General features: G+C 46.9%; 1 protein-coding gene across 10 annotated transcripts in view; it reads right to left on the bottom strand.

The window, feature by feature from the left end:
* LOC102122672 (uncharacterized) overlaps positions 1 to 17,372 on the bottom strand; it is a 137,565-nt gene that overhangs the window by 85,643 nt on the left and 34,550 nt on the right. For 8 of the 10 annotated variants that reach the window (XR_012414064.1, XM_045394902.2, XM_045394900.3 and 5 more), the window contains one exon: positions 12,867 to 12,906. The exons of 1 other annotated variant lie outside the window; for it this stretch is intronic. Coding sequence is in view for 8 of the 9 variants with exons in the window: in XM_045394902.2 (XP_045250837.2) it covers positions 12,867 to 12,906 (40 nt within the window). In the remaining variant the exon portion in view is untranslated. Of the gene's footprint in view, positions 1 to 1,374; positions 1,408 to 12,866; positions 12,907 to 17,372 lie in introns of all 10 variants that reach the window. One more of the 10 variants, XM_005557723.4, reaches the window with a different exon arrangement.

The following is a 17,372-nucleotide window of genomic DNA, read 5'->3' as shown; positions in this document are numbered from 1 at the left end:
TGGGGAGCAGTTACACCCAAGGGCTGCTATGGGCACAGAGAGGCACCTTGTTGTGTGGGTGTGGCATTGGGAAGGGGCATAAGTGAGGTGGCACGTGAGTTCAGGTGGGAAGGACAAGCAGACATGTACATGTGCAGAGAAGGGAACTGGCATGTGTAGCTGGGCTGTGGCAGCACATCTCACAACCGCCATTACAGGAGCATCTATTAATCATTTATGTCTGTCTCCCTATTTGATTATAAGCTGTATGAGACCAGAGCTGGTGGTTTTGTTCACTGCTGCATTGCTGCCATGCCCAGCACAGGCAAGTGTAAAAGAAACACTTGCTGAATAAATGAGTGGTTGATGATGAGGAAAAAGGAGACATTTCTTTCCAGAATCTTGGCTGTGAGAAGCAGACAGCAGGGCTGTACTCCACGGGGAAGGCAGGATAGCAGGAAGCATTACACAGGTGATGGAGACAGGAGCACGGCAGGAGCCATTGAAGAAGAAGAGTTGGAAGATTCCCTGGTTGAGAGAATGGAAAGGCGTAATTGCTGGGGAGAGGCCCCTGAAGAAAGGGGAAAGGCTGGGATGCAGGCTCAGTGGAAGGAGAGGAGTCTGTTTATGAGACTCAGATGGCCAATGTGAAAAAGACAGACGATACCAACTGCTGTATGAATGGGAAGTACACTGCATGGGGAACTCTCCTACACTGGAGGCATGTTCTTCCTGTTATTCCAGATTCAGACAGCACTCTGGTCGCTGGTTGGTGCAGGCCACCATTTGAGCCAATTAGGGGAATCCTAATATCTGTGCTTGGACTATCAGAAATGAGTGCTGTATGCCCAGAGCAATTTCCAAGATGGGCCTGAATCCATGAGTCATGGCACTACACGGAGCCCAGGGTTGGCTCTGAGCCTAACAGCCTCCAAAATGTCAACTTTGCTCATGTGCCACCTTGTCCTTCATCTCATGGCATGCAGCTGGCAGGACTTCAGTTGACAGAAGGTAGACCCTGCTCTTTTCAAAAAGCACACAGGACAGGTGTTGATAGGCCAGCCCCTCCCACTGAGCTCTGGTTACTGCGGTGAAGTCCACCAGGAGGTTCAGCGCCCACTGTGGCTCTGCCTGAGGGGCCTCTGTGCACACTCAGTCCAGGCACTAGCATCCCAGCCCCCGGCCAGTGGTCCAACTCCAGACTCACTGCACAGAGCCCCTTGCAACTGATGTGTGCCAACATGGAGCCCACACAGGGCAGCTCAGCGTGACACCTGCACAGCTCAAGACTGAGAGAAGGACATGCTGACTCCATGTGTGGTCTGTTTTTTTATTGCATCTTCCTTCTCAAGTTGGAAGAGGCTGTACTGAATTACCAAATGGCATGATACTCGCTGTGGGGGAGCACAGAGGAGTGTCTGGCAGTCCCTGGGATGATGTTACAGTCCAGAGGTGGGGATGAGATGAGCCCAGACGATGCAATGGGGATGCAATCAAGACACAATGTTGTTAGAAGCCATAGTATGTTCTTTCATGCCATGTGTTTCCCAGCTCAGAGGAGTGAGGGGTCAAGGAGGGGTGGGGTGGCCCCCTGGGACCCTGCTCTAGGATGCATGTGTAAGGACCCACATACAAACCCACAGAATTCAAGAGCTAGCCAGGCCTGGACCCATGTAGGAGAGCCCCACTGGCTGATTTCCTATCTGGGACAAAGGCCACAGACAGCAGGCCTCCCTTGGCCACACCCACGTCCCCAGAACACATGCTCCACTATCCCTAGTCTAACTACAACCCCATATGAACTGTGTCCCATTCATGTTGGCCTAGAAACTGGGAAGTACCTGGCATGGGGTCCTCCACTTCCTCCCCATGACTGCCTGGAGCTCTGGGGAGACCACCAAGAGGCCATTTTTGTGGCTAGGAAATGTCTGTGGCAGCTGTGGACACCACAGGCCCTCCCTGGACCCTTCTGAAGCAGAGGTCACATTCCTAAAGATTCTTAACTGCCAGCTCCAATCTCTTGCTTCTTCCTGATAGTCTCATCTTAGTAAGGAGTGAAGATAATCTTTTCCCAGTTCCATGAGGTCCTCTCAGATCCAAAATGCTCTAAGTTCAAGGGCAAAGCATGAAGAAAGGGAGCCACAGATACTAATTTGTGGTTTTAGTTCAGTGGTTTTCCACCCTGGCTACAGAGTAGAGTTACCTAAGGAGCTTTTAAAAAATACTCATGTCCAAATATTCCAACAAGCACTTTGCAAAGAGAAGATCTAAACGGCTAACAAACATATGAAAAGTTGCTCAGCTGTATTAGTCATCAGGGAAATGCAAATTCAAACCACATTGTGATATCACTACATACCTGCCAGAATGGCTAACATGAAAAAGATAGAAAATATCAATGGCTGGCAAAAATGTGAAGCAACCAGAACTCTCATACATTGCTGGAGGGAATGTAAATGGGTACAGCCACCTGGGAACATTATTTGGCACAGGTACTAAAGCTGAACATACTCATATCCATGCTTGCCCAGCAATGGATATAAATGTGCTCCAAAAATACACACTAGCATGTCATTGCAATAGTCATAATAGTTCTGAACTGTAAATAACAACTCGAATATCCAAAAATCCATCACAGTAGAATGGATAGAGAAATTGAGGAATATCCATAGAGTGGAATACCCTATAGCAAGAAGAGTGAATAAACTGCAGCTCTAAGTAACAACTTGGATGAATCATTTCACGAACATAACAAGAGGATATATACTGCATGATTCCATTTACATCATATAAAGTTTGAAAACAGGAGAAATGATTCCATACCATTAGAAGCTAAAATGGACGTTAGCCTTTGGAGCCAAGTAGTAAGCAGTTTCATGATTTGGATGCTGGTTACTCAGGGTCAATTCATTTGTGAAAATTCACTGAGCTTTACACTTATGGTTTGTGCTTTTTTCTTTTTTTTTGCATATATGTCATCCTTTAACAAACACTTAAAAAATTTTTGAAACCCACATCAATCCAGTCAGATTCTTTTGGGTGGGAGCAAGATCCAGGCATCAATATTTTTTAATATCCCAGATGACAGTAATGTACAGCCAGGATTGAAAGTCACTGGTTTAATATCTTGGGAAAAGTAGATCCACTCAAGACCTCAAAGGGTCCTGACAAAGGCCACTTCCAGCTCAGTAGAGTGAGACAGTGGGGTGGGAAGATGTCCATTTTTTGGATGTGGGCTGGTGTCTTGCATGGGCAGAGGTATTGCAGCATGCTGTTGTAATGTGTATCTTCCTTGGCGGTGTCTGTTGAAAGCTGGTTGCGTCAGTTTGTAACGGGGTGTAATGGCAACAAGGTGGGCCCAACCCCACCCCAGGAAGTGGATCACTGAGCGCAGCTTCTACAGGGCCATTTGTAGAGAGGTGGCAGCTGGGCTTCCCAGGGGCTGCCACCCAGGGCAGAGCCAGTGCTGAGGCTCGGACAACCCGAGCAGGGTGGGGAGAAGGCCTGACTCAGGGTGTTTATGTTTGTGGGTAATGACAGTCAGTTCTGGGCTCCAGATGATGCTTACTCCCTGGCCTCTGTGTTCAGATTAGGAACTTGCAACATCTTGCTGAGGACCACGTCAGGCTCAGCTCTAAGTGCTGTGGCTGAGAATTTTCCTTCCTTTTTGTGGGGTTAGTGGCAGCCTCCCTAGCAATGGCTGACCTCTAGCATACTCTGGTCAAACTACAGGCAGCTGGGACAAGACAGGACATGAGGCTCACAGACAGGTATTCCACCCACCTGGGCCCTCTCAACTCTCCCAGAAATGCATGGGCCATGAACCTCCTGCTGCGGGAGGGGCAGTGCAGAGAGGTCTCAACAAGCTTCCCTTGGCCCTCTGGGATCTCCACCATCCACAGTGTGTGGGGCTGAGCTGCAGGCTAGGTCTTCAGGTGGTGTCCCTGCACATCTGCTTTGCAGCGTGGCGTCTATGGAGCAAGAGTGAACAGGAAGGGGCCTGGGGCCTCCTGTAGCTCTGCCGGGCAGGGACGCTGCGGGGCCTCAGCTGGGCTTGCTTGGCTAAAGGGTACAGAGTGGCGTAGGCTGCAAGAGGACAAGCTAAGCTGATGAAGGCTCTATCACTCAAGGGTAGCCATGTAAAAAAAAAATCCCTACAGGAAAAGAAGCATGAATAAGACAGGCGGGGCATAACGGTGTCTCCCCACTGAAGCTGCAACTCTCCACTTCACTGGCTTCAGCCTCCTCTCTGGGAAATGGGGGCAATGTCCCCTAGGCCTTTTCCTCCTGTCCAGTAGGGCTGAAGGTCCACAGGCCAGAGGGAGGCCTGGGTCCTGAGGAGTCTACCTGTTCGGCCCCTGGCTGGGACCTCAACCCCCATGTGCCACGTCACCTCCTTTGTCTGTGAAATACCACAACAGCAGCTCTTGCCAGCCAGTGACACTACCCCTTCCTGTTGTCTTCTTTACAAAGCATTTATGAAATGTTTCCTTTTCATGCTTCAGGAAACGGGTGGCCAGGAGGAGTTCTAGATTTCATTTTTTTTCCCTGGAGACATGTGTGCTTCGAAATACACAAATTAAACAAAAACCAGGGCTGACTGGGACCAGGAGAGTAAGGGAGGCAGGCAAATCCAGGAAATAGCCTTGCAAGAGAGTGATGCAGGGAACTGGGCTCCTGATTTTCCTCGGGGGCATCTGGGGGTGTGAAGTGTGACTGTGGGCAAGGCCTAGGCCTCTGGGCTCTGGTGTGTCCTCATCCCCATGGATGAAGCAAATGGCACTTTTGCATCATGAAGCAAAACTGGCACTTTTGCATCATGACAAGCACATGGCACTTTTGCATCATGAAGCAAAACTGACCTGGAAACACATAAGTCGGGTGGGTCCCACCTGAGGGACTCCTAATATCAGGCCTGGTAGAATATAAACATCCAACTTCATCTTCCAGACTCAGATCTGACTCTTCTAGCAAAGATCTGCTATCCAGGAAGCTATTTAGTCATTTCCCAAAACCACTGATATTTTAAGCCTGTCATGTAACTTTTTTTTTTTTTTGAGACTGAGTTTTGCTCTTGGCACCCAGGCTGGAGTGCAGTGACCCGATGCCTCCCAGGTTCAAGTGATTCTCCTGCCTCAGCCTCCTGAGTAGCTGAGATTACAGGCACCTGCCACCATGCCTGGCTAATTTTTGTATTTTTAGTAGAGACGGGTTTTTGCCATGTTGGCCAGGGTGGTCTTGAACCCCTGACCTCAAGTGATCCACTGCTTCAGCCTCCCAAAATGCTGGGATTACAGGCATCAGCCACTGCGCCTGGCCCTGTCCTGTAACTTCTGAGTCATCATAAATTCTCTCTCCTGGCTTCCCTTTATTTACATGCTTATTTTCCTTCTCAAATCACTCCAGTAAGTATGTAAGTCACTAATTTATTGCCCTCTATTATCTGCATTATGGTTAAAAACATCGACATGAACAAACAAACAAACAAAAGCCCTTGAGTAGCCTAGATAAGTCACAAAGCTCATACGCAGACTCTCAATGAAGAGAGTCTCTCAGGGCTCACTTAGGGACTATTCATTCTTGTTTTATTTTTTTAAAATGTTCATACCCTCCCTGCTTGAGTATCCTTGTTTTAGATGCAAATCAGAAAAGGTTCGTGTATTGATCACAGTCCCAGCAGGAAGCAGATGCACACTCCACTGGTAACAGGAGAGACTGAGGAAGGGACTGTTTCCAAGGATGAGCAGGATGAAGAGAAACCCTCAAGGAAAGGTGAAACACCCTGCAGCCAGCAACAGTGGGAGCTGTGACCACCAATCCCCAGGGAGGAGGTGGGAGGGCTCCTGGAACCCAGAGAGACCTGTAGGAGGGGGTTGCCAGCAGGAGCTGTGGTTTTAGGGTGAAAAACACAGGCACTATTGACCTGAGACCTGGCAAGGGAGGGAGCTGGGGAGATAAAGCACCTCCCAATTCCCCTCCCAGCCTCCAACCTCTGGTCAGGGAAGGGGTCTTCAATTGGCCAAACCCAACTGGAAGCATGGGGACCTGGAGCCTGGCTGATGGAATCCGCAAAGGTCAAACCCTGGGAGGTGTGGGAAAGGGCAGAAAATCAACAGGAGCAGGGATGTGTCGGGGGATGGCAAACAAAGAACGCCCAGCAGAGTCACCAGGGCATTTGAAAAGATACATCAGAAGCTAACATGCTGTAATGTGGCACTCTCACCACAAATACATAGGATGAGAGGCAGCCAGGGACAGAGGCGGCCATGAAGAAAGGTTTGAAGAATCCCAGCAAAATGATTGGGGTCCACATCATGGAGGAACAAATAGCTCTACTTAGTAATTCCAAGGTAATAGCTTAATAGCTTAATAATTCCAAGGTAAACAAGTGTTTTCATAAAGAGGACTCTGAATGATCAACAAAAGGTTGAATGTCACTGTACTGCTTCACAGAGCTGTTACAGGTCAGGGAAGACTATAACACAATGTAGAGATAGATCCATACAAGAGAGGTGCAACAGGGTTTCCAGTTCAACACGTCAGTTATTTACACTCCCAGTTTCCTTTCTATCTTGAAGCACCACTAAAATGCTAGTCTAGAAATCAAATGCGGCCAGGTGCAGCGGCTCACGCCTATACTTCCAGCACTTTGGTAGGCCAAGGCAGGAGGATCATTTGAGTCCAGGAGTTCTAGACCAGCCTGGGCAACATAGTAAGACCTTGTCTTTAAAAAAAAAAAAAAAAAAATTGGCTGGGTGTGGTGGTGTATACCTGGAGTCTCAGCTACTCAGGAGGCTGAGGTGGGAGGATCACTTGAGCCCAGGAGTTTGAGGCTGCAGTGAGCTATGGTCACACCACTGTACTCCAGTCTGGGCAACAAAGTGATACCTTATCTCTTAAAAAAATCAAATGGGGCCAGGCGTGGTGGTTCACACCCGTAATCCCAGCACTTTAGGAGGATGAGGAGGATGGATTACTTGTGATCAGAAGTTCGAGACCAGCTTGGCCAACATGGTGAAACCCCATCTCTACTAAAAATACGAAAAGTAGTCGGGCATGGTGGCACATGCCTGTAGTCCCAGGTACTTGGGAGGCTGAGGTATGAGAATCACTTGAACCCGGGAGGCAGAGGTTGCAATGAGCCAAGATCGTGCCACTGCACTCCAGCTTGGGCGACAAAGCGAGACTCTGTCTCAAACAAACAAACAGACACACAAACAAAAAACCAAATGGTATTAACTCTCAAAGGCAAAGGAAATGGTAAAGGAGACATGAGTGGCTGAAAGAGTTCCCCAAACTCCAGGAAGCTGGGAGGCAGGTAGAGGAATAATGACTGATATGGAGGAAGCTAGGCTCTGAAGGGCTTGCAGAGGGGGCACACTGACAGGAGGAAAGCCGCTTTACCCCTGGAAACCTGCAGGAGGAGCTCAGACTTGGGGAGACCAGGTGTTGTGGATGGTGGGGCTGAGGTACAGCAGCCAGTGAGGGTAATGAATGTAGGAAACTGGTTGAAATCCTCCCCAGGTCTCACCTCCACACCCTGCCCCACACAGCTGGAGACAAAGACACTGAACAGGAGAGAGACAGGCAGGAGGGAAGGCAGATGAATACAGAGATGAAGATGGAGGTGAGGGAAAAGTCTGAAGAACGAAGTGTGGGACTCAATGTCCCACCCACTTACCTTGCCCCGCCTCACCCCAGGTCTATATCACTCTGGATGAGGGTATGGTGGATTTAAAAGATGGTTGCAAATTCTTTGACTTTTCTCCAATGGAGAGGTGGGTCTGTGTCTCCTTCCCTGAACCTGTGTGGATTTCTGACCACAGTGGAAACGAGCTATGTGACTTCCACGGTTGGGACATACACAGCCATGCAGCTTCTGTTTTGCTGGCCAGAACACTCACACCAGAGACTTGAGCTACCTCGTAAGAGGCCCAGTGACCAGGCCATGGTGCTGGAAACACCATGTGTAGTCTCTCAACAGCTGAGCCCAGCCTTCCAGCTCTCTTTGCCAAGTGAACAACCATCTTACAAGTGGACCCTTTAGCCCCAGCTGTTCCAACTCCCAGTCATTCCAGTCACCTCCGGTCATTCCAGTCATCCCAGTCATTGTAGAATAAAGAGCCGTGCCCTTCTGAATCCTTGACAGTGGCCCTAAAAATGGTGGTTGTTTTATGCTACTAAGTTTTGGGGTGGTTTGTTATGTAGTGATCAATAACTAGAACTAGGAGTTAGAATGCTTCTCTTGAGAGCAGAATGGCTTCAGGGTGGTGGTTCTCAACAGGGTGACTTTGTCCCCCAGGGGACATTTGGCAATGTTTGCAGACATTTTGGTTATCACATCTCTGGGAGGGGGGTTACTACTGGCATTTAGTAGATAAGTCACTGGTGCTGCTAAACATTCTACAGTGCACGAGACTTTGGTCCAACATGTCACTAGTACCAAGGCCGAGAAACCTAGCTCTAGAGAAAAGGTGCTCATGGCCAGGTGCAGTGGCTCACATCTGTAATCCCAGCACTTTGGGAGGCCAAGGTGGGTGGATCATGAGGTCAGGAGATTGAGACCATCCTGGCTAACATGGTGAAACCCCATTTCTACTAAAAATACAAAAACTTAGCTGGGCGTGGTGGCGGGCACCTGTAGTCCCAGCTACCAGGAAGGCTAAGGCAGGAGAATGGCATGAACCCGGGAGGCAGAGCTTGCAGTGAGCCGAAGATCGCACCACTGCACTCCAGCCCGGGTGACGGAGCGAGACTCCGTCTCAAAAAAAAAAAAAAAAAAAAAGGTGCTCATTGGAGGCTTGTTAACTAAAAGACTGGCTTGCTTCCTGTAGTGAAACCCCAGTTGATAAATTCTGCCCAAGCAGAGTTTAGTTCAGCCTCTTATTGCTCCATTAATAAATACCAGCAGATAGCTGAGATATTTGGCATTTAAGGAAAGCCTCCAACAAGGAGAGATGGAGAGACAGAGAGAGGGAGAAGAAGAAAGAAGAAGGGAGAAGAAGAAGAAAGAAGAAGAAGGAAGAAGAAAAAGGAGGAGGAGAAGAAGAAGAAGAAGAAGGAGGAGGAGGAGGGAGGAAGAAGGAGGAAGAAGGAGGAGGAAGAAGAAGGAGGAGGAGGAAGAAGAAGAAGAAGGAGGAGGAGGAGGAAGAAGGAAGAAGAAGAAGAAGGAAGAAGAAGGAAGAAGAAGAAGAAGAAGAAGAAGAAGAACAACAACAACAACAACAACAACAACAACCAGCCCCGCCACTGCTGCCACCTCCAGTTGGAAACAAAAACAAAATAGAGACTAGAAGACTATTAAGACAAATGGACAAATGAAAAATAAATAGTGCCTCAAGAAGAATAAGATGGAGACAGTATATGCATAAAAAAGAATGTGGTATTTTTGAAAAAGAATAGGCAGAACAAGAATGAGTACTAGGATATTAGAAAAAGAAAGCCAAAATTAAAAAAAAAAAAATCAACAGAAGGATTGGAGTATGAAGTCAATGAAGGTTTCCCAAGAAAATAGACCAAAAAGGCAAAGAGATGAAAAGCAGGAGAGAAAATATAAGGAAACTAAAACATTAATCCAGATGATCCAACAGATAAAACAGAGGGAAGAAAATTATTAAAGAAATAATATAAGAAAATCTTCCGGAACTCAAAGATGCTACATAACTCAGCAGTGACGAATATGTCCACACTCACTATTGAGTTAACCACAGATTGTGTTATGTTCTTATTGGAAGGATGGAGGGAGGAAAAGTGGGGATGGTTCTGTAGGAAAGTTCAATCCTCATCTACCACAAGAAGTCAACAAATGCCTAAAATTGGTAGATCAAAAAATAGTATAAACAGAAATGGAAATTAGTAAATGGTTGAAAGAGGCAGCCTATAGAGAGGGAAACTGCGAAAGGTGGGGAAGGGATTTTTATTATGGGCTTCTCAGTACAATTGATATTTAAACCATACGTATGCATTTTTTTTTTTTTTTTTTTTTGAGAGATGGAGTCTCACTCTGTCGCCCAGGCTGAAGTGCAGTGGCCAGATCTCAGCTCACTGCAAGCTCCGCCTCCCGGGTTCACGCCATTCTCCTGCCTCAGCCTCCCGAGTAGCTGGGACTACAGGCGCCCGCCACCTCGCCCGGCTAGTTTTTTTTAATATTTTTAGTAGAGACGGGGTTTCACCGTGTTAGCCAGGATGGTCTCGATCTCCTGACCTCGTGATCCACCCGTCTTGGCCTCCCAAAGTGCTGGGATTACAGGCTTGAGCCACCGCGCCCGGCCACGTATGCATTATTTTTTATTTATTTTTAATGGACACATAATAATTGCAGTGCAGTGTGATGTTTCTAGACATACATATAGTGTGTCATGATCAAATCAGGATAATTAGCATACCTATCACCTTAAACACTTGTCATTTCTTTGTGGTGACAACATTCAAAATCAACTCTTCCAGCCATTTTGAATTTGTGTATTATTTTGATAAATTTGATGAAATAGAAATTAATTTAAAATGGGTACAATTTTAAAACTGCAATGTGATGGGATCAAATTTAATAATTTGGAAAATTCGCTTATATAGAAGAGTCATGTCTCTCTAAGAATACTCAATGAACTGGCATAGGTGGGCATAAGCACCATCAGCATGGAAGGGTTCCTCCTGATGTCACAGGCCACTAAGGCAGTTGGTGGGGTGTGGGTGGGGATGAGAGCCAGGAATGGCAGCCCTTAGGTGGTCACCATTTCCCTTTCCTGGCAGCCTGTATTTGCTTGGGAGACCTGTCTCTTGGGTATAGATCCTACTGGGCTGCTAAAGAAGAGAGGTGCTAATCCTTTTAGAATGACTTCTAGGAATTCACTAGGATGCCCTGCCTCTCCTACTCAGGACGTGGAAAAAAATGCTGGGTTTACCAAAGGTGGATGAGCCAGGCCCAGGACTAGAGCCACAGGGCCTCTCCCTGGATGTGCTATAGTCAGGCTGTCTCAGCAGCTAAAAGAGGCTGTACACATTTATTGTCAGCAGAAGCTGGGACAGATGAGCCTTGGTTACCATCTCCTACCTGGAGCTCCCCTGGGAGGTGCCAATCATAGGGGATGGGAGGACACATACAACGCTTGCTGGGGCTCCGGCGTTACCGCTGAGGTGCATCTCCTTGGCCACTAGCCCTGGGGTCTGACCTCCCCTTCTTTTCCTCTACCCACTATTCTTCCTATTCCCTTTCTTTCCCACCTCTCCCTCAGTTCTCTAGAGCTCTGTGCAGGGATTACTTAACAAACTTACCTGCTGAAATGCACTTTTTTTTTTTAAACCTTTTAAATTGTTACTTTTTTTTTTAACCTTTTAAATTGTCACTTTTAAAAAACTATACCATCCTTAGATAAGCAGGAGATATTCTTTGTAGAAAAATAAGAAAATATTAAAAATCATCCATGATTCGATTAGTCAGAAAACTCCACTGCTGGTATATGAATTTCCAGAATGTTTCCAGGCTTATAAATAGGTAAAAATACTATCACAGTCTCATCTAAGCACCCAGCTACTGAGCAATCATCACCTACTGGGCTGTGCTGAGGCCTTTAGATGTGTTAATCTCTCTTAATCCTTCCAACTTCACAAGCTAGGTGTTATTGTGCCCCATTTACAGGCAGGAAACAAGTTCAGGGAGATCACATTACTTGCCTGAATTCCCAACTTGATTAAGAGACTAAGCTCAATTTCAACCCTTCAGGCTGAGTCCAAAGTTACTTTCCTTGAATGGTTTGTAAGATTTTCCATTTCTTTTTTAAAAAAATGGTACATTCAAATATCTTTCTCATCAATATATATTTTCATCATTCTGCCTAATGACATTCCCTTGTATGAATGTGCCAACGTGGAATAACCAATTCCTTTCTGTTGGGCTTTCAGATGTTTCCTTTTTGTAAATGATAAACAATGCAGTTATAACTATCTTTGTACATAAACTTTGCACAAGTATGAGTATTTTCCTAGAATAAATTCTGGAAAGTGAAATTGCATGGTCAAAAGCCAGACACATTTTTAAAAGCTGCCTCTCTCCCAATCACACATTTCCCACATCCATTTATTTGCTGAGGATCTTAACAAAATTTGGACTGAGATTAAACACAGAATCAGAGAAGCCCTATACTAGGAAGATCTTAGTATACACCTTTTGAACTAAACCAGTCTTGCTTAAAAAAAAAAAAAAAAAAAAAAAAGATCAGGTGCGGTGGCTCATGCCTGTAATCCCAGCACTTTGGGAGGCCGAGGTGGGCAGATCATGAGATCAAGAGATCGAGACCATCCTGGCCAACATGGTGAAACCCCGTCTCTACTAAAAATACAAAAATTGGCTGGGCATGGTGGTGTGTGCCTGTAGTCCCAGCTATTTGGGAGGCTGAGGCAGTAGAATCGCTTGAACCCGGGAGGCGGAGGTTGCAGTGAGCCGAGATTGCACCACTGTGCTTTAGTCTGGCGACAGAGTGAGACTCCATCTCAGAAGAAAGCCCTAGACCCTCTGCAGAAACCTGCTATGCCTTCAGTGGGCCAGGCAGCACATCTGGGCAAGTGAGGAAGGGGAAACCCAGAAGGAGGTAGGGAAGGCAGGGCAGGAGAGCCATGCTGTGGGCCCACAACCAACTGGCTTGGGGGAGGCTGCCATATTTTCCCAAGTGAAACACTGTCTTCCTGAGTCTAAAGACCTCACAGCCATCACTGACTATACTGAGCTGCCTCGCTGTCCCCAGGACTCTCACTCTATCCAGGAAGTCAACACAAAGTCTCTTGGGCCTTCCCTTTATCCAGCTGCCACCACTTAGCACCCTGGTCCTCCTTGGACAGTTTCCAAGGCTGGGTTGGGAAGTCCCAAACAAGACGTGGTCTTACTGTTTTCTTACCTTGATGTGTTTTCCTCCAATGGGCTACAAACTCTGGTACCTGCAAAAAACAAGGAAAGTAAATGATTGAAACAGGGCACTGAAGGTGGGCCTTTGAACAAAGTCAGCCTGGATGGAAGTTGAAAGATGAGAGCCCATCTGTGGCGAGTTCTTTGAAAGCCACTGAGGTATGAGTTGGCAGCATGCTGGCCCAGGGCAGACACAGGCACAAGCTTCCACCCAGGTGCATTCTCCACTCAGAGGGTTTCTTTCTCATTTGGTCTGTTAATGCTCCTATACTGGCAGAAACCTCAGTGCCCTTTCCATTTTGTCTCAAGGCCTTGTATAAAAAATAAGTTGTCCCTCATTCATTTTCATGGATATTCATCAGCTATTTACTGAGCACCTATATATGCCAGGCACTGTCCTAGGGCTCTGGGAATACAGCATTGGACAAAAAAGGTTAACACCCTGCCCTCAGGGAGCCTGCAGTCTACCGGACGGCAGGGTGGGGAGTGGTTGTAGTGAAGAGACCAAAAACTAACAAAATACATAAATTAAAAATATAGGAATCAGAAGTGGTAAGTCCTAGGGAGAAAAAATAAGGCAGGAGAGAGGGGTAGGGAATATTGGGGCAGAAGGTGAGAAGGGGTGTCAAAATTATAAAATGTGTGTCCAGAGAAGGCTAGACACCTGAGAAGGTAAATTATGAACAAAGTTACCTGAAAAGAGTGAGGACATAAGCCCTGAGAATTAATGGGGAAGAAGCTTGCCAGGTGGAGGGAATGGCAAGTGCAACAGCGTGGCAGTGAGGGCCTGTCTGACGTGTTAACAGATCAGTGAGGAGGGTGGTGCAGCCAGAACGAATAAGGGAGAAGTAGGAGAGGGATCAGAGAGGTAGCGAGAGGCTCCACAGTATTCACAGCATTCAAGGGAGGTCCTTGTGTGAACCTGGGCTCTGATTCCGAGACAGGAGCCACTAGAGGGTTTTTTACAGAGAAGTGACATGATGTGACTCACATTTTAACAGGATCACTCTGGATGCTGTGTTGAGAATAAACTGAGAGAAAGAGTATAACCAGTTAGGAGGCTGTGGCAGAAATCTCAGCAAGAGACAATGGTGGCTTGGACCAGAGCAGTAGCATGGAGGATTTGCTGATGGATTGGAAGTGAGAGATTAAAAAGAATGGGGTTAGAACCTGACTGGGGCAGGTTAAAAAGAAAGGAGGTGAAGCTGTGAACTACAGGACAGAGTTGGCTGGGAGTAGCAGGAAGATTCCCAGTTTTGGCCTGAGCATCTGGGAGGATGGAATTGCCATTTTCTGAATGGAAGCCTACAGATGGAGCATGTTTTGTGGGAAGATAAGGAATGTGGTTTTGGACGTAAGTGTGAGATGCCTTTTAGGCACTTAAGTGGAGAAGACTGTAGGCAGGTGGAACTGTGAGTCTGGGGAGAGGTCCAGGCTGGAAATGAGTACTTGTGAGTGCTCAGCACATAGTTCTTTAAAGCTGTGACACAGGATGAGATCACCAAGAGGGTGGATGTCATTAGGGAAGCTGTCAGCTGGGTGCAGTGGCTCACACCTGTAATCCCAGCACTTTGGGAGGCCAAGGCGGGTGGATCACCTGAGGTCAGGAGTTTGCGACCAGCATGACCAACCTGGTTAAACTCCGTCTCCACTAAAAATACAAAAATTAGCTGGGCGTGGTGGTGGGTGTCTGTAACCCCAGCTACTCGGGAGGCTGAGGCAGGAGAATCACTTAAACCTGGGAGGTGGCAGTTGCAGGGAGCGGAGATTATGCCATTGCACTCCAGCCTGGGTGACAGAGCAAGACTCTGTCTCAAAAAAAAATAAAAAAATAAAATAAAATAAAAAAATAGGGAAGCTGTACAAGGGCTGAGCCCCATTCAGTAGCTCAGCGAAAGAGACTGAAAAGCACTAGCAAGTACAGTAGGAGGGAAACCTGGAGAAAGACTTCTGAGGAGGATGGCATAGTCCACTACGACAGGTCAACTATTTAATAATATGAAGACAGAGATATAGCTTCTTGGAGTCACAGGTATCCTGGTCAGGGATGATTCAGTGGAATGGCTGAAGTGAGAACCTGACTACAGAAGGCTCTAAAGAGAGGAGCTGAAGTTGGCAGCTGAGTGATAGAGTTGGCTGGTGGCAGGAGGGGGGCTGGAAGCAGAGGGAGAGGGATCTAACCTACATTGGTTCTACCTTAAGAGAAAACACAAAGCTGGTACTTCCTCAACACGTGTACGTGGCCACTGTTGTTACTAACACTGCGCCAGGTCCTCCAGGTTGCTAAGCGCCACCCAGGTGTGGTCCTATAAGCCAGCTCTCCACCTGTTTCTAGATTCCTAAGAAGTTATTTCCTTTTTCTCACTGCTGTGTGTAGCCTTAGGATAAATGCCCATAGCTTGGGGCTGCTGAGCAAGTCCTCAGATGCTTGTTGACCAAGATCTGGCTTTCTCCTGATGAGAAGTAAGTGAGCAAGACAGACAGGGACTCTGCTCTTGGAGAGCTTGCCTTCTGTGGAGGAGATAAATAATCACCAAGGAAATGGATACGCAGGCAGATAACTTCAGATGCGGACGGGTGCTATGAAGACAGCAAGCTGGGGTGAAATGTAAAGAGTAAGTGTGGGAGTGACCTCCTTTGGCCAGGTTGTGTGGTCAGGTGCCTTTCTGGGAGGTGACATTTAGGATGACACCTGGACAGCAATGCCCAGTTTATTCTCCTTAAGCTGGCCTCTCTTCTACTGCTCCCAGTCTTCCCGGTGGCTTCTACAATATCTGCACTCCTGGAACAAGGCCAAGGCCTTGGGCTATCTAAGTGCAAAGCCAAAAGGAAACAATCCTTCTCTCGCCAATACACACTGTGGGAACTTTTTATCCATGATTACAAAATACATGCATTTTCACTGAAGGAAACTTGGAAATATTGAAAACAGGAGAAAACGTATAATTCTACTACCCAGAAATAACTACAATTAACTTTGGATGCATCCTTCTGGACATTCTTCTATGCACACATATAGGTATTTTTTTTCTTATTTCCTTGGGTTAAAAATGAGATTGTGTACATTGTGTTTTATGATCTGAATTTTGACTAAATCTGTTATAAAGCACTCTTCTCATGAAATTAATTTTCTTCTACATAATGAGTTTTAATGGCTGCATTAAAAGTATTTCATTACATGTACATTTTTACCACATTTTATTTAATTCCTAAACATTGGCCATTTACATTGTTTCCTATGATTTTCACTACGAGCAAATGCTCTAATGAACAATCCTGCATTTTTTTCCTTGGAGAAGGGGGTTTGCCAATCTCTTATTTCCTTGAGTTAAAACAAAATATCACTGTCCAGTGGCAGTGACACGGGTCCCTCGGCAGCCTGAGGCTGAGGGCATGAGAGGGCAGGAATGAGCCGCAAGCCTAAGGAGCCACTCAGATGCCAGAGGCTGATTTAGTCCTATGATGTGCCAGGTCTTGAGTTTTCCTCCCCTGAGGCCCTGATCAGTAAGAAAACAATAGGCCTCTCCCATAAACCCAGAGAAATCCAAGGGGATTCCCCACCTCAGCAGGAAGAGGGTGTCACTCTCTGACCCCAGAACAGAGACCACCTCCATCCTCCCTTGAAATCCCCTGGGGAAGCTTCTCCTGCCCTGCCTCCCTGGGGAAAACATTGGCACGGTCAGGCCTTCAATCTTTCTTTGGGGAGGGGCTGCCAGGGAATGCTCGGGAAACAGAAGGTTCCATAGGAATAGCAGGGCCTCTCCTATCCCTGACCCAGCCTTGCCCTTAAATCCTCAAATTCCCCACAGGGGCTGGCAGAGACAGTCTATGCTCCCTGTAAGAGGACGTCCTGAGGGCTAGTGAGTTCTAGGGTGAGGTAAGAAGCCACCAGATGAGGGTTTGAATCCTGGCTCTGACATTCCAGCCTCGTCTTGGGCAAGTGACTTCACCTGTGGAATGTGAGCTCCACAAGGAAGGAACTTAGATTTGCGCCCCTTAGCATTCAATAGGGGCTCTATAAATACCAGGCCAAGCCAATGCATGATCCTTTCTGAGCCTCAGCTGCTCATACGTAAAATGGATGACACCTATCTCACAGGTTTGTTGTGGGGACTAAATGAAACTTAATACAGTTAACACTCCACTGTTTAAGAAACATTAGAGCCCAAAGCCCTGGAGGGCTACTTCCACCAGGCCCCATGCTTTGCAGTCTCCTCCTGGGCAGAACTGGTTTACCTCCACTCTGCTACTACCACACCCCAGACATACCTCTGGTGTAGTACGCAACACATTGTGTGTGTACTTGTCCAACTCCTCCCTGAAGCTTCAGGGCAGTTAAAGACAAGAATTTTGCCTCTCCATCGTCTGTGCCTCTGAGTGACACTATGAAGTAAGCAAGGGCATTATTTCCATTCTACAAATGAGAAAACTGAGGCTTAGAAAGATTAGATGACTTGCCCAAGTCACACAGTGGAGAGTAGGAGAGCAAGACCTAAAC

The sequence above is a fragment of the Macaca fascicularis genome, chromosome 6 (genome assembly GCF_037993035.2).
Source record: "Macaca fascicularis isolate 582-1 chromosome 6, T2T-MFA8v1.1".
Classification (NCBI taxonomy): domain Eukaryota; kingdom Metazoa; phylum Chordata; class Mammalia; order Primates; family Cercopithecidae; genus Macaca; species Macaca fascicularis.
The sequence above is the reverse complement of the archived record's forward strand: the minus strand, read 5'-3'. Positions and strand labels throughout refer to the sequence as shown.